The sequence below is a fragment of the Choristoneura fumiferana genome, chromosome 13 (genome assembly GCF_025370935.1).
Source record: "Choristoneura fumiferana chromosome 13, NRCan_CFum_1, whole genome shotgun sequence".
Classification (NCBI taxonomy): domain Eukaryota; kingdom Metazoa; phylum Arthropoda; class Insecta; order Lepidoptera; family Tortricidae; genus Choristoneura; species Choristoneura fumiferana.
In genome coordinates, this window is record NC_133484.1 from 7512321 (window position 1) to 7535778 (window position 23458).

The 23458-nt window shown below is 37.9% G+C and overlaps 1 protein-coding gene across 2 annotated transcripts in view; it reads right to left on the minus strand.

Moving 5' to 3' along the window:
* Nucleotides 1–23458, minus strand: part of Cad99C (cadherin 99C) — a 170610-nt gene that overhangs the window by 13125 nt on the left and 134027 nt on the right. For both annotated transcript variants that reach the window (XM_074096147.1, XM_074096148.1), the window contains 12 exons: nucleotides 13424–13518; nucleotides 9831–9896; nucleotides 9109–9287; nucleotides 7166–7288; nucleotides 4760–4999; nucleotides 4024–4173; nucleotides 3017–3235; nucleotides 2436–2630; nucleotides 1967–2104; nucleotides 1302–1451; nucleotides 925–1039; nucleotides 610–812 (listed from right to left, as the gene is read on the minus strand). In XM_074096147.1, the coding sequence (XP_073952248.1) occupies nucleotides 610–812; nucleotides 925–1039; nucleotides 1302–1451; nucleotides 1967–2104; nucleotides 2436–2630; nucleotides 3017–3235; nucleotides 4024–4173; nucleotides 4760–4999; nucleotides 7166–7288; nucleotides 9109–9287; nucleotides 9831–9896; nucleotides 13424–13514 (1869 nt within the window). In that variant the 5' untranslated portion in view covers nucleotides 13515–13518. The remainder of the gene's footprint in view (nucleotides 1–609; nucleotides 813–924; nucleotides 1040–1301; nucleotides 1452–1966; nucleotides 2105–2435; nucleotides 2631–3016; nucleotides 3236–4023; nucleotides 4174–4759; nucleotides 5000–7165; nucleotides 7289–9108; nucleotides 9288–9830; nucleotides 9897–13423; nucleotides 13519–23458) is intronic.

The following is a 23458-nucleotide window of genomic DNA, read 5'->3' on the forward strand; positions in this document are numbered from 1 at the left end:
CAGGATCATAAAGAAAATATGAATGTCCCGGCTAAACGAGGTCCTTGCAATTTGTTTTAGACGCCAGACATTCACGCGAACTCGTGTTCATATTATGACTGTAAGCATAATCCTATTTTAGTTTACTACATATAGTACTTACTTATCTGGTCTAGTACAACCCTCAAATACACATGTAGTGGCCACTACGACTAAAATAGACAGGAAGACTGGAGGCTCTATTATGCCTTGCGAACTGCGACCCTTAGTGTCTGACACTGTCTCACTTTATTCAACTTATTAACATTCACAGTGACAATAGTGACAGTAGAGTAGGTAGTGACTCTTTTAGACACAACTGCGCCCGGAGCTACTGATAGTTCCACGATGCCTTGCGAACTGAGGCCCTTAGCATCTGACACAGTCTCACTTTACTTCTACATATCAACACTTACAGTGACAGTGGAGTTAATAGCGGCTCCTTCAGACACGGGTGCGTGGTAGTCTTTCGCTGAGAACTGCCGTGACCGCGTGTTAGGCCCCGGAGCTACTGATAGTTCCACGATGTCTTGCGAACAGAGACCCTTAGCGTCTGGCAGTCTCACTTTACTTCAACTTATCAACACTTACAGTGACAGTGGTGACAGTAGAGTTGATAGCGGCTCCTTCAGATACAGGTGCGTGGTAGTCTCTCGCTGAGAACTGCGGTGGCCGCGTGTTAGGTCCCGGAGCGACAGATAGCTCCACGATGCCTTGCGAACTGAGCCCCTTAGCGTCTGTGGCGCGGATCGTGACGCTGTATTGCTCACCAGCTTGCAAGTGGCCAGTGCTTGCTAGAAAAAGTAGACGACAACTTTTAGTAAAAAAAAAATTTGAGACATATTTGACGAATAGATATTGATGACAGTACTAATTTTTAAATTAAATTAAGGCTAAATAACTTACAGATAACTCCAGTGTCCGGATCGATAGTGAATTTGTTCCCTCCGTTATTAGAGATGTGGTAAATACTGTACGTAATACGCGCATTTTCGCCTTCATCTATATCCGTCGCCTCGACCTGCAAAATAGAAATTTATTTCATAAGGCTGGCAATTTTTTATCCAAATAATAATTGAGTTGACTCTTCTGCATACACGCCATGATGTCTGTGAATTCGCCAACTTTTGTTTGCGTTAATGGTGGAGGAATCGAAGATATTTGTCTTTGTCTCACTTTTTTTGCATATGATATAGGATAAGGATCGAATTTGGCGCGCGGCGTATAGTTTTAATTTTGACTTTTTTCTTCTGAATTTAACACATCAAGCCCTGTAATGTTACCTTGTAAACAGCTGTAGGCTCCAAGGTAGCGGGTACATTGATGGGCTGAGTTTTAGGTATGACTGGAGCATTGTCATTTTGGTCCAGCAGCTGAACAGCTAAGGAAAGCGGAGCCGACGCAGCGCCGCCGTTTGCTTCTCTGGCCACAACCTGGAAAAAGGAAGGAAAAAAATATAAGTAACAAAGGCTACTAGACTATCTCATAAATTGTACTTCAACACATGTATAACATAAGTACTCATTATAATCATACCCAGCTTATATAAGCCTATCTGTTGAAGAGCACAGACCTTATTTCAGAGTGAGAACGGGCATAGGTTTGGCACAGGGGCATAATCTCACATATTGTTGCAAAATGTTTGTTTACAGGATTGATTGATTTTGACCTTAGTATAAATGAATACATACCAATATCATACATGTTCACATTTCACGAAAGTGTGTGTGTTTGTATGTTTGTCCGTCTTTCACGTCGAAACGGAGAACGAATCGACGTCATTTATGACATAGAGATAGTTTATGAGCCAGAGAGTGACATGGGCTTCTTTTTATCCCGGAAAAATGCACAGTTCCCGAGAGAACAGCGCGCGATTACCGAGTTCCACGCGGAAAAAGCCGCGGGCAAAAGCTAGCTCTTCAATAACTTATTTTTGGGCATTACTTACTTGGAATCTAAATTTGCCTGGGTTCGGCGGGTCCCTGTCCAGTCTATCATCGTTGACTATAAGGATGCCATTCTTGTCGATGTCGAAGAAGTTAGTCGTTAATTCGTACGTATACTTTGGTATGAGGTCACCGGGGCCCTGTAAAAATACATAGATTATTATATTATTAATAACAACATACATGTTTTCCTAATATAAAAACACAAATTATATAAATATACCCAATAGTAATATCATGGGACACTTGACACAAATTCACCTAGTCCCAATTTAAGAATAGCTTTTACGTTGTACGGTCGGTCCCCTAACTTATTCATACTTTGCATAGAAAAGTGAATACTTATGTTAGGGTGCACCGACTGTACTATGTGTACTAGACAACACGGCTACTAACGGCAAGGAGGAAGTCAAAAACTACTAAAATTCTGCTTGCGTAATACTCGAATGAGTCTAATTCACAAATGCTTACCAAATCAGGATCTGAAACGCTGAGCCGTATAGGCTCTCCCTTCGCGTCGAGCACTTTGGTTCCTTTAGGCGAGTTCTCCTCCACGCTGCCTTCATCAGACGAGGCTTCCACCACCGGAGGGCTCGCGTCGACCGGCCGTACTGTCACGGTTAACTTCGCCGTGGTGTACCGACGAGCTTCTGATACTTCTTCAGCCTGAAATTAAGGGTTACACAATTATTAGTGATGTCGTTATGCTTCTGCAATGTCCTGTAGATTTCTGAAGATCAACGATGAGGCTCATTTTCGCATACTAGTCCTGTTTCTCCTGTGTTAATCGACTGTCACGAAACCTATATTTACTTATTGTGAAGAATTGTGTTTTTATCTATCGTTTCCAATGGCAGACTAACAGTGGGGCAGAAGGGGTAGCCCGCCCTGGACCTCCAGTCTCAGGGAGGCTCCAAATGTCCACAAGTTGCGTCCTACACAAAATCCGATAGATTAACTTTATCGAACATTTTGGACTGTCTTACACTGAAGTAAGAATCCCAGGAAGTTATTTGGTTTATCGACTGTTGAGGTTTCTGAGTTTTAGGTACCTTTATGACCAGTTGGAACTTCTTAGCAATACTGGTATCAACCGGTTTGAGCTGCCTCACTGCCCCCGTGTGCTGGTCTATAGTGAAGTAGGTAGCCCAGGAGTCAGGTTCTCCGGACTCTATGCTGTACCGGATCCGGGCGTCGAGGGTGTCCATATCGACCGCTTGTATTTTCTCAGGTTCAATCGATAGTATGCCAGCTAGGACGCCACTGTTTACCTATAAAACATGATATCAAGGTTAGTTATTTCACTCCATTTAGCAGAAAAAAGTAGCGGAACAGTTGAAGTTCTTTTTTAAATTCTTTATTTATTATAGAACTTTGGTCACTGAAAGAACATGCAGTTCCGTCAAAGATTTTATAGTAAGAAAAGACTTCACCTATGAATTAGTAAGTGATAATGATTACCATTGTACAGTCCAGTTCATAAACTTGTGAGCAAAAATTTCATCAAAAATATCTGAAGACGACTCTATTGTTAACGGCGTAGAGTCGTGTTCAAATATTTTTGATCAAATTTTTGTTCACAAGTTTATGAACTCGACTGTCCAAGGACATCTCTTCTGCTACATTTATGTCCGAAATAACATTTTCTTACCATGAGCTTCATACATGGCTAACGAAAACATCGTGAGAAAACTACAAACACCTACGAAGCAGTTCAATGCTGTTTATGTAGAACTTCCCAATTCGCACTGGACTCAAGTGCGAACTACAGCAACAAGCCCTCTCATTCGAAGAGGAAGCCTGTGCCCAGCAGGGAGACGCACAGCCACAAATGAGAGATAGGTAAACCTGTAGAAGTCATGACGCGTGGAATAGAAGAAAGAGTTTGATAGGCCATCACCGATTTGAAACAAAACCCTTGTCGCGATTCATTTACGCAATTACATTTTTTTTTAAACAATATAGGATTGCGTTTGGCCACAATCACGCCTGATGGAAAGCGAGGATGAGGCCTACGATGGAGCACGCTTGCCTAGAAAATGCTCATAAGCAAACTTACATAGCTGGAGTACTCTGGATTGATGCAGGCACCATCATGCAGCGAGCATCCCTTGTAGATGAAAGACGGATCCTGGTCGTCGTCATCTTGAACATTTACTGTCAACGTAGTGGTACTCGACATACGTTTTTTGGTATCGCGCGCACGATCCTGCGAAACACAAGTAAAGAGATAAAAAGAGAAGAAGAGATGATAACACTAGTTGTTGCTAATTACAAGGGTGACTCCACATTTCTTGATAAAAATGTGTTCGTGTCGTGTAAGCGTCCAAACGACATGACACGATACGGTATACGATATGCTAAATAAAATATTGCAAATATGAACACACCCTAAGCAGATGATGTATTATGTAGGTTCTATAGAGATTAGATACATGAATCACTTGCGTATTACTATAAATTTATGCTTTTTATGACAGTTTTACAGGCTCGCAGTCGGCAGCGAATGAATGCATTGATTTATTGGCCTACAGGTGCACTTTTAAAATATTACTTCTGAGTCATAGTTATTCAGTGAGCTTTACTGGTCTACCCACACAAAAAGCAAAATCAACAAAAAAAACGATCCTTATTTTGATTGCTTATCTCTACCACTCAAAGGTTGACTGGCAGAGATCCCTTCAGGGATAAGTCCGCCTTTGTACTTAACGCTTTTTTGTAACCTTGTTGTATTTGCTTTTTGTACAATAAAGAGTATAAAAAAACAAACAAACAAAATTAACAGTAATACTTACAGAAGCTACAATAGTGACTAGATACTGCTGAGTGCGCTCGTAATCCAAACTCCTGTTGACAGTCACAACCCCTTGATGCGGGAGTGGTATACTGAAGAAGCCATATCCATCGGCCGCATTGCTGGCTTCCAACGTTTTATTGTCTCCTGGTACTATGAAATACTCGGAAAGACCATTGACGCCCGCGTCAAGGTCTACAGCTCGTATTTTGTCGAAGACTGTCGTACCTACTGGCACAAGCTGGAAGAATAACACAAGCATTAAAAGGCTGACCGGATACATACATTCGTTTTACAAGCTTTTAAAATTAAACCAGTTAACTGATATCGTTCGAAACTCGAAAGAGACGATCGGTTTTCTTCTTCTTAATCATATTAATCTTTAGAAAAACGATCAAAATCATCGAGTCCCGAGCGATATTAATATTCTAGTTCTACTGTATCTAAATTTAGTTATGGTTTCAAATTTGCAGACCATTTTCGATCACTTCATGGCATCTGATACAATAATCTGGTAGTGAAATCTTGGTGGTCTGGCCAGTATCGTCCCTGCAGGACAGGACTCTTAAGCGGTTAATTGCATCGACTAGAATCACTGTACGGATTTGTAGTTCTGATTACAATGGCATCACAACAAAAACTTATTGTATCCGAAAACTGTATGCGTGATAGAAGGCTATGTGATAGAAGAGTAGACAGGTGGACGGATCGATGAGCGAGAACAAGACGCTCCGAAGTTGGCCCCTTTGGCTACGGAACCAAAAATGCATACTTTATTTCGGCAGTAGCTGACCAGGGAATTAAGCCTTTTTGAGAATTACCTTTACTTGTCATTCGAGATAAAAAATATACCAAAATTTAATAAAATAAGATAAACATACAACACGTTAAAACTGGTTAGATCGTATTGATTTACGTTTTCGTATGTTAACAAGCATCTCTGGACCCGGCACGCAGAGTTTTGTCGTTTACATGAAGCTATATCCTTATCTAACCAGTTAGCGTGTGGAAAAGGGACGGACGCTTTATGTCAGCGATAAACGCCACGAGCCTCTGCTTTACAGTTATAACGAACAAAATGGCTTCTGACATGTTCGGTAGTTTACAGCTCCGCTGTTTTATGTGATGTGGAAACGCAATCTGCGACTGCGATTAAACGGTCGTTAAGGGTCTCGAAGAAGCCATAAACCCTTTATGTACTCCGTCCGCGGATAACGGTATTGTTGTTAGCCGGTGAGAGATGTGGGTGTCGCTTTTATTTGATTAAAGACACTTTCGAAAGCACCTGGAACCTACATGCTATTGGGCAATAAATTGGTATCATTATTGGTCAAAATTATAAAAGTAAACGGTTCAACTCACGATTATACGACTATTGATTACCTTGGAAAATCTATACCTATACCTGTGTTTTCTGTACTGCTTACTATGTGTTGGTGTTCAATAAAGAGTCATTGTATGTATTGTATTAAAAGTCAGAATCGGTGCGACTAGTTTTCGAGTTAGTTTAGTAACTTAGTTTAGTTAGTAGTTGAGTAGTTTCGGGGGTTCCGAAAAGATCGAAACACGTCGAACCGTTTCTGACTTAAGGTATATCGTAAATTGAACTGTTTAATTTTATCAATTATGTCGTACGAGAGCTTTTAATATTACTGGTGTCATTATTTTTGATTCTAATTAGCAAATGCGTTTGCTCTGATGGGAAAACAAAAAATAAACTAGTTATATATCGTGCTGGCATTTATAAATCCTTCTTAGTGCACTTAGGTATTATTTAATTTTATCCTGCGTGTTAATTAAAAATCATTTCTGCACTCGAGCGTCATTCCTTTAATTATCAGGCTTATTACCAATAATCGTAATAACTTTATTCATCTCCGGAAATAGGCGTGTCGCTCACTATATTAAGCCTATCTTAAGTCGGCCATACACGTTACGGTCCACCGCACAGGTTTGCCTGCACAGGTCAGGTTCGTTTCGGTGTATCGGAACGGTCTTCAGTTCTATTTGCGATGGCATCGAGTGAGGACAAGGACCCACTAGCACTGCTAGCCCTTGCGTTAATTTTGAGGAAAAATGATACAAGAAGGTCGGTCGGCATACACGCTCTGGTCGTGCGCAGGTACACCTGCACAGGTAGACCTCTCCGGTAAACCGTAACGTGTATGGCTACCATTAGACTATAAATATTATGTTATTGCGTACGTACTGGTTAATAATATCAAGTATTTCTATTTGATTTATAACTTTAACGATAATCGTCAAAGTAATACTTCAAACCTACAAAAAATTAGTCAAATACAAGTAACAATAAATCGCAACAGCTTATTAAGACAGCTGGTCCTATCCTACACGTTTGACGCTCGCGATAGCGATATAATCATAAAATAGTTTTGCTAATTCTCACCTCTGACACGTTGGCTTCATACGGCACTCCTTGGAACGCGGGCGCATTGTCGTTGATGTCCGAAACCCGGACTATCACCGTGGTAGTGCGCCGACGCTTCGTCGCTTTCACTTGGCAGACCAACTGGAAATAAAAGTGGCGTCAAGATGGTTCACTTGTACATAAACGCCGCGTTTCAGACGCCATGTTGATGTTTTCTCCAGTCTACCGTAATGCTGTATTTACGATTACGATCCGCTAGTAACTTACTACTATTAAGTTTAGAACCTTGATCAAGCAGGTACCAATTAACTAGTCAAGAACGTCAATTAGTATTATGTCTTTAATTCTGCTGGTTAAAAAACGTAGCGCAAAGTATATTTTATAGGAAATTGAGAGTGGTTGTTTGTAAACATTATTTTGCCAATGCGTGCAGATACAATTGTGAACATATTTAGATATTTTTTAATTATGTTTGCGCTATAAGCTATCATACCATGACATCATATCATACAATGACATCTACGTGAAAGCGATTGCGCGATGCGAGTGATCTCTCTTAAATTACAACTAAGCTGCCTCACGGTGGGCGATGATCATTTATTAACATCTTAACGGGTTATATTGACATCAATATGCAGATCCACCTGAACGTTTCTCTAGAACGCATATTTTTAACCCAATTAAGCTATTGTATAGGTGATGAAACTTTGTATTTATCGCTTTGTGGACCTCATTCCAGATGAGTATCTTTTACAGTTAATTAAGTTTACATTCACACGTGTTTAGATTAAACACCGAGTGTGCTGGTAAAAAACGTAAACAATGTAATCAAGTTTGAATGTAACGGTCGTGGTTGATGATTGGAATCACTGGCGGATTGTTTCTGAATGAATTGAATGGGTACAAGTTTTGCATTCAATGTAAATGTTAGTTTCAACGAGCCCTATGTTATACCCTTCGAACAATTTCGCAGAAGTCTTAAGTACTTGAGCATTTTTTTTAGAATTGCTTTTATAAAACAAACCCAGTAGCCTAAAAGTTCGATTTGTAATATGGGTTCTACGGTTCGGACCTCGTAGGTTTTGTCAGCTATTTTTTTTTTTACACACTTATTTTTACAGGACTTTCCAATTATTTATCTTATAATACGAATGTTTGTTTTCGGGTCTTAGATGTTTAAAATGGGGTTAAGTAATGTATTTATCAAATAATTAAAACATAGATCATACTCCTCAAACTGAACAACTTTCTAGTTCAGCGACTTTCAAAAATAATTAGTTTTTTAATTTTTATTACAATTTTAAGTTTATTCGAAGAAGCAATGTAAAGCAAAATGCTTGATGTTTGTAGCGTGACATATATATTGATAGCAGTATTTAATTTGTATGAAAAAAAGAAAAATGTTGTTCAGATTGACGAGGACGATCTATGTTTTAATTTTTTGCTCGTATTACAGGCCACACCCGGTATAATTATGTTAATTCGTAGCCTAGTATCCATAATACATACAAGCTTTGCTTAGTTTGGGACTAGGTCAATTGGTGTCAAGTGTCCCGTGTTATTTATTTTTTTATTTTATTTTTAGTTATTATACTTAATTCACTTTGAGATTTACTGTCTTCCCTCATTAATGAAGGAAAACAACGTACAAGTTGCATCTACTTGCCTAAAGCCAGGTGAAACTAAAATTAGTTCTGTCACTATGTGAGATCTGAGCGCCTTATATCGAATCGAAGCAAATATAGGAAGTTGGCTATTTCTTGCTAGTATAGCAGTTTAAATGTGAAAAGACTCATTGACTTAGGAAATCAGAATGTTCGTGCACCAAATTACACCCACTCTCTTAGGGAGCTTTTAGACTTCTTTGACGGACTGTTGCTGTTAGCCTCAGATGGCTTTTACAGCTTATCAGAGAGGGCTGCCAGACGGGCGAGCAAGCTTTTAGAGTAGAATTGATTTACCTGAAACACCATATGCGACAGATTGTCCGCATCCCGGTCTAGCGGCTGCAACAGCTGCAAACGTTTGCCGTCGAGCTGGAAGAGCGTCGGTCCCTTGGGGAACACCGTTGACAGGACGATGTCAACATCTGGCTCGCCGACGATTGGTAACTCCGCTGGTACTGTGCTTTGGTTTACTTCTGCGATGAAAAAAGAACAGAATACATTCAGGTAAAGTTTTGAAATGTGCCATAGAAATTTTGAGTCAAATTTCTTATCACAATATTGTCTTTTATTGTACGTTAATATTCCTAATTTACTATTTACTTTTATTGCATTATTTATTATGAAGCAAATACGATTTTCTGCACATGATTTCAAAGTATCCAACATTCAAGACAACATTAAGTACTCAGCAATCTAATCGCTTCCATTTTGACTCTTAACTTTGTTTTGTAACAAAAACTATAAAACTCTCTTTAATCGTTAATTTAAATACTTCAAATTTACCCCTACAGTATTGAATAATCTTTTTAAATGTGGCACTAATAGCCAACTAATCAACAAAGGTATAGTACCTATCACTATCACATTACGTAATCTGCTGCAGAACTTAAACCAAAACATAAGCCTTCGAATGGATACTAAAGTGATATTGCAGTAATTTCAAATTTCCATTTAAGTGCTCCGAAAGTAGAGCACTTATTTACAAGCTGGTACGATATAAATAATTCATTACTTACGATTGCCTCTGCTCTCTTCTATATCGACAATGATGCTGGCTTGGCCGGTCTCCACATCACACGGACCTGTAACAGTGAGATCGGTATTTAATGCATGTTTTCAACAATAATAATGTTTGAACCTATAAAGTTGTATGAAGTAGTTTAATTTGAAATGGAAAGTATTTCGCCATCCATCCAACCTCCGCGCGCGTCCTGCTCTATAGCGGTGCATAAAACACATAAAGAAAAAAAAACAAAAGTAGTGTTCTGTCTGGTCGGATGACATCTGGCAGTCGGCTGGTAAACTGTGGATGAGACTAGTACAAAACCGGGCAAAGAGGCGTGAAAATGAAGAGGCCTTTACGCAGCAGTGGGCTGATTTGATTGATTGAGTCTTCTGTCATCAATTGCGGCAGCAGAACCACGCAAAAAGTATTTTCCGCAAGATTTAATTTAATACTTCTGCTCCTCTCCAGTTATTGTGATTATAATCGCTGAAAATAATACAAGAAGAACGTGTCGTTAACAGCATCAAAATATCCGGAGATAAAGGCGAGTGATTTCCATCTTTCTTTATAGACAAACAACTTTTTAGGGTTCTTATAGTTCACTGAAGCTACAGCAAAAAACAACTACAAAAAAAAAACATTTCAATAGGAATGCAGTGAATCGCAGACCGAATTGATTATTACGGGAAGACAAACATTAAAAAAGAAGAAGAAGCGTACCCCAGACAAGCTAGGCGAGGAAAGGAGAATGGCGAAAAGAAGGGTGGCGTGGCCTAAGAACATCTAATGATCTAAACAACTTTATCGATGGAAACGTTCAGTAAAGATTTATGGACTACAGAACGGTAATCTCAACCGTCGTCCATTATGACTACTATTGTTAAATATCTAATATTCAAAAGTAATTAAAGTACGGAATTATGCGTAGATGTGTAAATTATATCACCAGCTGCCACTACACAAGCACTTAATGGAACACATTTCACTAAACACTAATTACTTCACAATACAAATGCAATACGGAAGCGCGAGACAACTAGAAACGCATGGTTGGGTTTCATTAAAATTAACAAACGGTCGTAAATAAACCAATCGACAGGAGAGTTGTGGGATTATTCTAGATGCTAAATTATTTGTAGACTAAACATTTTGTTAGGTGCAGTTAGTAAATGTTGCATTGATTAAATTAGATATTTCTTATTTTCTCTCCCTCTCTCTTCCTCTTTGACAAATAAACATTATTATTATTATTAAGAAATCAGTCGCATTGATTGTTACATTGTAATACATATGTACGTTAACATACGGTCTCAAAACGTAAAAACAACCAAATAAGATGAAATTCTTCAGACTTTTAAGGTGCAAAAGCCCTTATTTAACGATAAACAGATAAACATAGATAAACCGATTCCAATTTCAGATGAAATAGCTCAATTGCGAGGACTTAACATAAGTTTGATATTTTATTTTTACAAATGATGAAGAAAACAACACGATAACAGCATACCAATAATCGAGATGATAAAACAGTAGTCGACAAACAGTAGCCATTGGCATAGGTTGCGTACTCAAAAAACTACACTCGAAACGTTTCTAAAGCGATTTTCATCTTGACAGGTCCAGAATAAGTTGCCCCGGTGAGAAATTTCGTAGTCTCGTTCATTAGAGCGCCAGTTCTAATTAAGGCTTACATTTTGAATTCGATTTCACTATGATTATTATTTACGATCGTCCTTTCATTACTCGAATTAACCTATAGCCCGTAATAAGATTATTGACAGTAGAAAAAACTGTTTAACTTGTGGGTCTGTGAGCTGCAGACCTTGCGATCTTGTCTTTTAAGTTTTTAATCCTCATGGCTCCGCCGTTTTGAAAAGTTTCTAAACACTCGATTGCAAAAAAGTCCGTAGTATAGTTACAGAACCTGCTAAGCCTGCTACCACCTGTAAAGGAAAACAGCCTGACACCCGCTGGACATCCTGACAGTCATATGAAAGCATGTTTGCTGAAACTGAAAACACTGTCGTCCACATTTACAGCGAGGTGCTTTTTAGATAACTATCTGTAGTTTTTCGTTTAAGAAAATTGACATTCAAATGTTAAAAAATATAAAAATAAATTGATCGTATCAGGCATTACTTTGCAGAGGCACATGTACTTATTATATTTTATCTATTATTCTACGAGCATAACCCAAAAACTGGCTACTCGGCGACCACACGCGTAGTACTCAACAGCAATTGGTTTAGGTTCTTAGTCCAGTGACTTCATACAGATGCTATAAAACAGCTTGGTCCTTAAAATTATTGATAGTTCTCGTTTGGTGACTCATAGATACTCGTTACTTCTGTAACTTATATTAATAACGGGATTTCATAGAACTGGTAATAAACTCGAGAACCAATACAGGGTGGAGACGATAAGTGATCTCACTCGATTATTTCTAAACTATACAAGATATCGGAAAACTGGTTACTGATGCTGAAGGTATGTATGTATGTAAACTCTTTACACATAAAACAAAATACAAATACAGAGAGGAGAACAAGGGCGAGCTTATTCTTAAACAGGGATCTGTGCTTCAGAATGAACTGGGTCTATTTGAAAATTGAATGTTATTCAATTAATAATTATACGAAATAAATAATTAATTAGCTAGTATTAATGTTATTCAATATTATTGATACCGATTGATAGAGCTCGTGAAGCACTTTCAGGATCAGTAGCCAGTTTTTCGATATCTTATATAGTTTATAAATAATCGTTTGAGATCACTTATCATTTCCATCCTGTATATAATATTCTGGACCAGTACTTAATGTTGTTTGTGGAATTTAAGTGAGTTAACATTTCCTGGGAATTAAAATTACGTTTACTGGTTGACAATTACATATATAAAAGTCATCAGAAGGTGTTTTAACAATTTGATCTAGTAATTAAATATGAATTTATAACAAAATAATACAATATAAGTCACAGAGAACCGAAAAAGTACTCGTATACGTCGTTGTAACAGAAATAACGGAATTCCGTACGGAAGGCGTGTCTGAGAACCTTTTAATTATAAAGCTATTTGTTCGCACAGTGGGCGTTCTATGAAATCACGTCAAAAATAAAGAGTTTATGCCTTAAAAGACAGTGTTAATTAGTACACATGTACTGAATAAGCATGGATTTAAGTCCATAGAGCTCTTAGAATGGTCGTTAGTGAGTTACCGAACCCTTATAAGTATTTGTTCCAATTAGAAAGCATTGCTGTCTTCTAGTTTTAGTAAATGTATTGAATTTTGTAAATAGTTGGCGAGCTTTTCGTCATTAGTTAATTTCACGTCTGTTAGTTGTAAATAACTGATACTAATGGTGCAGCAGGTGGCGGTCTCCGTTTAAGTCTGAGTGCGTTGCTGCGTGTATTGACTTAAGCATCAAGCGGCGAGTAATGAGCCATGCAATACAAGTCTAATGTGGCATCAAATTTAATTGAAGTATAATCACAACATCAACATAATGCAGCTTCAGAAAAAGAAGACTCGTGTGGTACCAGCCAGTATCTTGAACGCTATTAAAAACACAAACGTGCAAGTAGTAAAAAGATCATAAGCTTACCGGGTGTCGCTTGTGCCAGATGTAATAGGCAGAAGACGAGCAGCCAAATTGATGATTGCCCATGCTGGATTAGCGCGACCCACCGCGCCATCTCACTGTAACAAAACAAAACACCTACATTAGCAGCAATAAAACAAAATAACACAATTTTAGAACCATTAATAACTAAACAAGTGAACATTCCGCGCCTCCCGCGCCATTTTTAAGGACTTTCAAGTTATTGAAACGATTGGCATTAGTTTAACAGATTAATGAAACGCCATTGTAAATCAGAGTGTCCTATCACCATCGGTATGACAACCGTACTAATGCAATAACAGGTAAGTATGGATTTCCTATAACAAGATTACAATGAGATTACAGAAAACGCGGGGCAACATTCGTTTGTGTTAATTCGTATTACAAACGAAATAACCTTGCGGGAATCGGATTTCCCACAAATCTGTTTTACTTTTTGACGTCAACGGGGCTCACTTTGGGGACCTAGTAGTGACACTGGAACAACTGGGTAGGTACTGGAATATAAATTTCGCTCGTGGATTTTCCATATCAATATAATTACAAATAAACTTGATCGTCATTTGTGTCTCCGTAAGTGTATAAGATAAATCTGATTCTTACTGTAGACACTTAAGACTTTTAACTGTCACTATAGCACTTAACATTTAACGTCCAGGTAAACTGAACAGAATAAATCACGTGCATTTTTCGGTCATATGTAATAAACCAGGGATAAGGCTTAAACTTTAGTAGTACTTTTATGTGGACTACTAAGCTCTAAAATACCTAACTGTATTGAACTTCGACTTACTTAACATACCCGTTTAACTTTCAGAATTTAAAGCATCCTCATTGATTTCACATTACTGCCCTAAAGTTCCCTTTAGGTCAAGAAGACTAACGTTAATGCAAATATCTGAATACTTAGCGCAAAGTTGACTTAAGTAAGGTGTACTTTTTAAATATTTGATTAGTTGGTGTCTAGTTTGCTCAAGTATTTTGAACCGAGTAAAGTCTATACGGCATCGGCTTTCTGACCAGATAAAAGTGGACCAAGTCAGTTGAAGCAAAAAGTTGTCCTCGTAGAATTACTCGCCGATAATAACACGGAGCTGAGAGCAGACAGTGATAGAAACAAACTAGATAACATTCTGCACAAAACTATTTAATTCAAATGGGAACGGAATGCTGAACAAGTTTAAGAAGCGAGGTAACTAATCTTAGTGTAAGGTACTAGGAGAAAACATTTGAGAAACCTCAGACAAGAATTATAAGTTAGAATTAACATGAAGTTGTTGAAGTAAATACTCGTACCTACACGGTAGGTCTTGCAGAGATTGACATTTGTGTAAGTTAAGTCAACTTGAGCATTAAAGTTACCATTGTCATACTTGAAATTAAAAAAATGTAAAGTTCAGTAGTTAAGTAATTCACTACTAATTTCATGTGACAAATTCTTAACTTGAAAGCAAGCAACCCAAGCAAGATACAACACAAAACCATAGATTTAGGTATACGTATAAATATTTTACGCAATTTACTTCTATCGAAAATCTAGCTTGAGTCCATGAGTTCAGGGCTTATGTGTAGACAAGCCTGTGTGCTTAATAATGTGAATCGAAGACTTGGACCACAACTTCCAAATTTTCATTAATAAATGTAAGATGGAAGTGGGATTCGTGGAAAGGGGTATCATAGAATCGCAGTTGTAACTGGTACATCTGTTCCACGTTGCTATAGCCAATCTCTATGAATCATGAGGAATCGTGTCTCAGCAACCACTTAGATAGATACTAAGTCAACATCAAGTGGGAGGAGTCGTCAATAAATCCATACTAATAGCTCGTGGAGTTGCCTGCAGGTTTGTTGCTTAATCGCGGAAAAAGTGCTGCACTGGTTTTCTAGTTTTTATACGCTATCATTCAATGTATTTTTTTAGCTCTGCGTAGGTATCAGTCGTTTGTCATCTCCACCTATCGAATCATAAAGTCCATCTTTCAAGCTGGGACCAATCCTACCATGCACAATAACATACCTAAAAGTTCAATCAGCTTAATCGGATGAGCCGTTCTCATACAGGTGGAAAACTTTGAAGTTGCACACTATAACATTCGCGTAATTTTACGACCTTAGTAACTATCTATCCTTATAATATATACCGCAACTTTTTTTCATCACTTTTACTGCGGCAGCAGTAGTAGGTATCTCAGCTAAAGACGTTGGATACCCGTCCAAACCAAATTTCGAGTTAAGAGTATCATTTCAATATTCTATTAGCGCCAATTTATTATCAACCGGCACGCACATTCAACGCTACTTGCTACCATATTATTATAGGGTCAAGTTACCTTATTTATAATGATGGTTGACTTACCTAGCCCTCTAACATGAGATTAGGGTTAGAGCTTAGAATTATTCTGAGTAATGGCGGGGCACCGTCTAGCATTAATATGTCACGCTTCGCATTAGCATTCGAAAGGGTTTAGTTTAGTGTGTGGATGTTAGTGAGTGTAAAGCGGCAGCGTATGTTAATGTGTAAATGTTTGTTTACTATGACTGTCGTAGGAAATAAGAGACGATCTTTATTTGGGTTGACGCACGCGAATTTAATACAGGAGACTAAAACAAGAAAGTCCAAACGAGGTGATTAATTTATTTACCTAGCTCCTTTATTAACGTACTTCAAACAAAGGAAACGGTTCTCTGTATTCCACTGTATGAAATTATGTATTTTTTTTAGGATTTCAGATTGACTGATATCTGATACCAGTAATCAATTGACGTACTTTTAATTGGCTGTTAAAACGTGACTCTCCCAAAGATTTCGTAAGGCAATAGTGAGCTGTGACTTTACTTATTTGTAAAGTCAATTAATAACTATTTATTTGTTTTATACCAAGCAAATTTAATATTTTACAATTTAAGCCGTGGTGGCCTAGTGGTTTGACCTATCGCCTCTCAAGCAGAGGGTCGTGGGTTCGAACCCCGGCTCGCACCTCTGAGTTTTTCGAAATTCATGTGCGGAATTACATTTGAAATTTACCACGAGCTTTGCGGTGAAGGAAAACATCGTGAGGAAACCACAAACCTGCGAAGCGATTCAATGGTGCGTGCGAAGTTCCCAAACCGCACTGGGCCCGCGTGGGAACTATGGCCCAAGCCCTCTTGTTCTGAGAGGAGGCCTGTGCCCAGCAGTGGGACGTATATAGGCTGGGATGATGGATGATGAAATTAGATTTTAGGGACTAAAGACAGTGTTCCTTATCAGAGTTGCGTCTTGGAATTGTGGGTATTAACTACCACAACTTTGATTTGCAAAGATTCTAAGAAGTCTGAGTGCTATCACTATTCTAGTAGATAGAGGTGAGGTGACAGCTTTGTCATCGATAGGATGACGACCAGATGGCTAAGTGGTTCGAGAACCTGACTACGAAGCTTGAGGTCCAGGTTCGATTCCCGGCCGGGGCAGATATTTTTATGAATAATACGAATGTTTGTTCTCACGTCTTGGATGTTTAAGTATATTTATCCGTTGCCTAGTATCCATACGAGTAGTACAAGCTTTGCTTAGTTTGGGACTAGGTCAATTGGTGTTAAGTGTCCCATGATATTTATTAGCACGTCAAACACCACGACATTTACCTTATACATCAAGCGTGAAAAACCTCATCTTTTTGCTTATCTCTAAATCGTCAAATGAAATCTTTGGCTAAACCACATTACACCAAATATGTCAATGGACCGTATAAGGTAAATAGCGCCTTTCATAGTTCAAAATCGCCGCCGCTTTTGGCAAGGTTTGCTTCCTACAAACACTTGCACCACATGGTTAATCAGGCAAGTATAGTATACGGACCCCCTAGCGATACCACGACATAAAAGTTAACGCGTTTATGAATAAAGGTACGTAGTATCCCCGCCCAAGGGTTGTTTAGGATGTAAAAGGCATTCTGATTAGTTTTGAAAGGGAATTCTATTACAATATTTCATACCCAGTTAGTTGGACATGACGAGAAATTAATTGAGTTTTAATAAAGTTATTGAGAACAAGTCGTGGCTTTGCAAGGTTTCGCTTTGTGAAATCTACGATCGTGATAGTTTTTTGTTTATTTGAAAACGCGCGGCAAAAAGCCTAGACAAATGAAATTAATTACTTATGCAAGTCTAAAAGAGAAATCAATATCACTAAATAACTTCAAAGTTATAGCCTTGATTTAAGAACTTATTATTAATCCTATCAGTAATGCAAGGCATCTAAACAGTCTGCTAAACGTCAATCTGATGAAGTCGTATGATACAATGTAAATCGTTTAGCATAATTAATATTTATACTGATCTAATACTCAGTGGTCATACTAGACTTTCATTGCTATTAATATCCCTAACCACTTGTCTCTGTCAATTGCAAGTCTTATGCAAAAATCCGTTAGTCCCAGATTACCTCAGTCAAATGATCCTTCCTTGATTTCTATCTGTACCTGATAGATAAGGTAGGTTTGCCTGTCACGCCATTTCCATCTGTCTAGATAATTACAAGTAACATCCTAGTAGGTACAGTCAGGGGCAAATATATCGACACGGCAAAAGTTGCAAAAATATGTATACACGACTTTATGCACTTAACATTAAGTTTATTTATACATATTTTTGCAACTTTGGCCATGTCGATATCTTTGCCCTTGACTGTACAGTCAGTAACAAAGATATGAATACGGCCAAAGTGCAAAAAATATGTACCTATATACGACAATGTTTGAGACTATCGCGGTCATTACTAATTTTATGGTTTAAATTCGGGTTTGTTCCGCGTACCTTGATTTTAGAGAAGCTCGATATTTCGGCACAGTTGCATGCGCCATGACGAGACGACACGTCGTGTATGTATACACGACCTTAATGTTCAGGCAATATAGTTCTGTATACATATTTTTGACACTTCAAATGCACCTATGTATATTTTTGTTGCTGACTGTACTCGTATTAGAATATATTAAGTCAGAAAACGTTCTTGGTATTAAAATGCCTACGGACATCACCGATATACGAGTAATAAGCAATGCAAATATTAACAGAAACAACGACAATAATAATGTACTCATCATCGTCATCATCCCGATCTATATACTTTTCACTGCTAATAGGCACAGGCCTCTCTCAGAATGAGAGGGATTGGTCCGTAGTTCCCACGCATTCCAAGTGCGGATTGGGAACCCCACAACACCACTGAATTGCTTCTCAGGTTTGCTCAGGTTTGCTTACGATATTTTTCCTTCGCCATAAAGCTCGCGGTAAATTTCGAATGTCATTTCGCACATTGTTACTCTTGAAAAACTGGTTAAAAAAAATACATAACATAGCGATTTTAAATAAAGGTATTCAAAGTTAACACTAAAAAACTGCGAGTGTGAGAAAACGATTAAGACGCAATATTGCAGCCTCTTTAATAATAAGACATACGACTAGTTTTGTTGTTCATAAACTTAGCAAAGACATAATGTATTTATTGGACACCTGTGGTTCTGGATTTTTATTGCTTATGCTTCGTAATAAAGCATCGTAATTCTATGCGGGTACGCCAAAGGGATATTTTAATACATTGACAAGGCACGCTGTGTAAATATGATTTCCTTGAAGTCTTACTGGTGAATTCATCAAAACGGGATAAAGTATGACGATTTGTCTACAGTACAGCTCAAACTAAGCACCTAGGTATAAGTATAAAGGAGTGCAGTAGGTATTCACAGTTTTACCAAGTGTGTGCAATAGCAAGGTAATTAGTTCAATAAAATTAATGTTTTGTCAATTGTGAACTCTAACTAGATTAGGAGTAAGCAGGTACTATTTATTTGAATCCTACAGAGTTTTCTATACATGCTACACACGCTGATTTTAAAGCTTCATTTTAGGTTAATACAGTTTACGACGAGCGTAAAAAACTTATTATTCTTAAGTCAATTCGGTTTTATTTATCGCATATTTATGGCAGTGGTTAGTGGTCGAACACAAGGCGATATTTTAATGCGTCGTTTAATAGTTTATTGCGGGCATCGTCGCGTTTTTACATATTTAACGAGCAATGTTACACAAGCCCGGACTATAGGAGCTTAAGTTCTTTACGAGAGCCCCTCAGGAACAGGCTTAAAGAAGTAATCTATATGGAAGAGCTATGGAGAGTTACAATTACATTTTACCATTAATGCTCGCTAGCTGCAGTACCTACCTACGTTATTTAATATTTAAATACGACCATTTATTCAAACTTTATGGGACTGTTCGTACTCATACAGTGAGTTTAAATGGCGTCTTTAGAACACCAGTAAAAATATGTTAGCATCTCAATAAAATTAAAAGTTAAATAATTTAAGTCTTGGTATAGGTAGTGCCACCAGAGTTAAGGTCACGCACACAAGAACATGTCATGTAATGACAGCGGGATTTTGACATTCACTCATTCATTTCATTCATTCTCCTTTCATGCAATCAGTTCTTCATGTAGCTGTGTGTAATCATTCACTTCGCCTCTCGTGGCACTACCTATACCTGCTAGGAAGATAACAGTAGTTGGCCTAACCGCCCGTATGTCTATGTTCATTGCGTGTGCCGCTAAGTAACAACTATGCGACGAGCATATCGGCCGCGCAATGAACAGTAAAAATGCTCGCAGCACCGTCGATTAATAACAGAGTCATTATTCGAGCGTATAACCCCTCCTCATTTTCATGGTCGCATTTTTTTATGAATGGGCTGTAGAATTTGATGACATTATCGATTAGACTAGACGTCCTGTAACTCCTGTACCTTTACTAGATAAAGTGGAAATTGTAACAGAATCTAGTACCATGGTAGCAAAAATGTGCCTCTACGAAAATCATACGAAATAAACGTTCGAATAATGAGCCAATTGTAGCTAGGTCGTACGTAAGGTGATCCTCGAGTTGGACTTCTAAAGGCCCTTATTAAGCCATCACTCTTGAATGAAGGGTAACGTTAACTAAAAGTCATTGTGGTTCCATATGCACATAGTAAATTTACTAGCAATGCCGGCGGCGGAAACATAGTATGTCTTAATAAAATCCTTGAGAGGCAACAACTTCAGCGCAAGTAATTGAATAGTTAAAACCATAAACTTGAACGTTTACATGAACAATTAGCACAGCAATACACAGGATTATCTTTAACAGCCGCACTAAAACCCCATACGCGTGTTCAACGCATCGAGTTTAACATACAGGTCAGTACCTTAACAAATGCATAGTAATTTGCATAGCAGTGAAAAAGGAGCAAAACGCGGGTGTGGAAAACCATGGGCTTTCGATAGGAATTTGTATTGTATTAATGATTTGCTATTACCCATTGTTTAGACGATCTGTGGTTATGTACTCCTGCACGATCTATTCGAACAATGCTGAAGCTTTATAAACGTGGTCATCTAATGAAATTGTTGGTTACGGAGATACTGAATGCTTTTTAACTGTATTTTCGTGAAAGCAATATGATCCCGAATGTATAGAACACTTATTTGACACTAGCTTTTGCCCGCAACTTCACTCGTGCAGAATTAGTAGATATGTAGTTAAAAACTTATTTGATCCCACAGGGACAATACGTTATTTCGGGATAAAAAGTAGCCAATAATTATCTTCAGAGCATATAAGTATCTTTATGCCAATTATGTCATGCAAATCCGTTCAGTATCCATTTTTGCGTGAAAGAGTAACAAACATCCATCCATCCAGTCACACAAACTTTCGCGTTTATAATATGTATTGGTAAGGTTCAGATCTTTCTTCAAGTAGGAAGAAAGCATTTGCCCAGTTGTTAATAAAAGTAAATGAGATTCTTACTTTATCAAAGGATCTCTGTACAAAACTCTGCCGTTCCAGTGTTTTCTGTACTTCGTTGAGACGTTAAATGACATTAAAAAACACAAACAAACAAAAAATACTCGTACACTCGTATACTCGTGATTCTGAAATCAGTAGGTTTACAACGTTTAAAACTAAGGCGACATAAGAAACTAACCGTTACATAATTTCTTGGGTTCATAAGTCTTAGACACTCATAAACTTCAGTTTAAATTAACTTGTAACGCACATGTTAACTCATACTCATACATCATTGTTCAACCCAACAAATTATTATGGAGCTTTATTAACGCGAGCACCGTTAGGTCTATGTTATCGCGGTCCCGTATCCACCCCTCGATTTGCTTAGCTAACGGCGATGAACTCACGCGCATCCCAAATGATCGATTTATTACAATAGCCCACACGCATATTCGGTACAATGCTGTGCGAGTTCGAAATGCAATAGAATATGCCCCGAGCTTTATATTATTTTCGCGTCTATAATTTATATGCTAAACAATTTCATTTAACAGATGTTCCTGAATATACTTTAAAATAAAAAAATATGACTATGTTTTAAATTTCGACTCGTCACTCCATTGGTCCATCTCGAAGCGCTAAAATTGCGTACTAGAGTAGAGACGAAGATAATTTTTATTTTTCATTCTGCTGGTAGTTTTGTAGCAATGCACACATTTCTACCTTTTTCAAGAGGTATTTTCCCAGACTCGATTACAACAATCAGCCCTCAGTATTAGATGGAAAAGATTATACCTAGTGCCATCCACGAAGTCGCATGATTTTGACAAAATTAGCCATTAATGACATTGTAATAAGAACCACGGCACCTATAGATGGTAAATGCGATCCCCGCACGTTAGTAGGTACGGCCTCTGATTTAAACTTACACTTGACACTACTAAACTATACACGAAATAATGTTGACGCTAATTCTGTAGACGATAAAATACTTCTTACCTGAAACATCACAAAAAGCAAGGAAGTTCCAACACCTAAGAATAACGTAATAGAGATGAGATTACTTAAATAGTTATGGGTGGTCCAAAAAACATCAGTTAACAAAAGATTTCGCTGAGCACGGTAATTTGTTTCAATTTATTTATAACTCCTTCTTATGTAGTTTTTGGAGCACAACAAAATCAGTCAATTAACCAATAAAACAATTAACTGGACTACTTACGTCCCACATACAGATTAAAATCTCAGGTAGGTAAAGTTACGTTCTTGCTCATCAGGTTTCGTAAAAGAGTTGTTAATAAGTGTCCATTATCGCTACGGAAACGGCGTTTTTCTAAACGATGCCGTCAGTCGCATTTCATGTTCTAATGGCACTTTGACTCGACTCATTTTAATTTGTAATGAAACGTGGATAAATAGTAATTTAACGAACAAGTTTTTAAACAAAAAAAAAAAAATAGTAAATATCTCATTGGAAGTGGTAACGACTCCCGCGCGGCATTTAGTTTTATCTTAACGATCTAATTTAATTATCGGAATAACAGAGTAACTAGGGCAAGCGTTGATGTAACATAGGCTCTTTTCGCGGCGAATGTGAACTCTTGTGCCAGATTAAAGTTTCTTGATCCTTTGCAAGACAGATGTAAGACACGCTTACGAGACGCGAAGGAGGCAAAGCCTTGCTAAGACAAGACAAAGTTCAGTTTCGCGTGAGCGAAACGTGACATGATTTAAGCTCAGTTTATTAGAACTCCCTGTAATTTCGACACTCACTTTACCCAAGCACGACACGAGAGGTTTTTTGCCGACAAAAGTGGTGCCTGTTTTATCTGAGAAATTTGTTAAGGTATTTAAACGGAAATCAAATCCTTTTAAAAAACATCTAAAGTTTGTTTACCTTTTGCGTTCTCGAAGGACATTGTTTTTTATTTTGTGTCCTTTTACTGTTGTGTAATAGTAAATTGTGTCTTAAGAACGAAAGAGAGTCTATTAGAAGCCCGAAGTCGAAGGGCTTTAATGAGTCGATGTTCGTATCGTAATTCTAGTACCGCCCGTGCGACATACAATGTTTTTCATCACATTTGCGAGTAAAATTTTATATTTGTAAAAGAAAATTCCTTACTAGTATTGTGGCAGCATTCACAGTTTTTCGACTTTAATGTTAAATCGAACTCAGAGCTATAAACTACCATCTGGTTTAAGCTGTTTA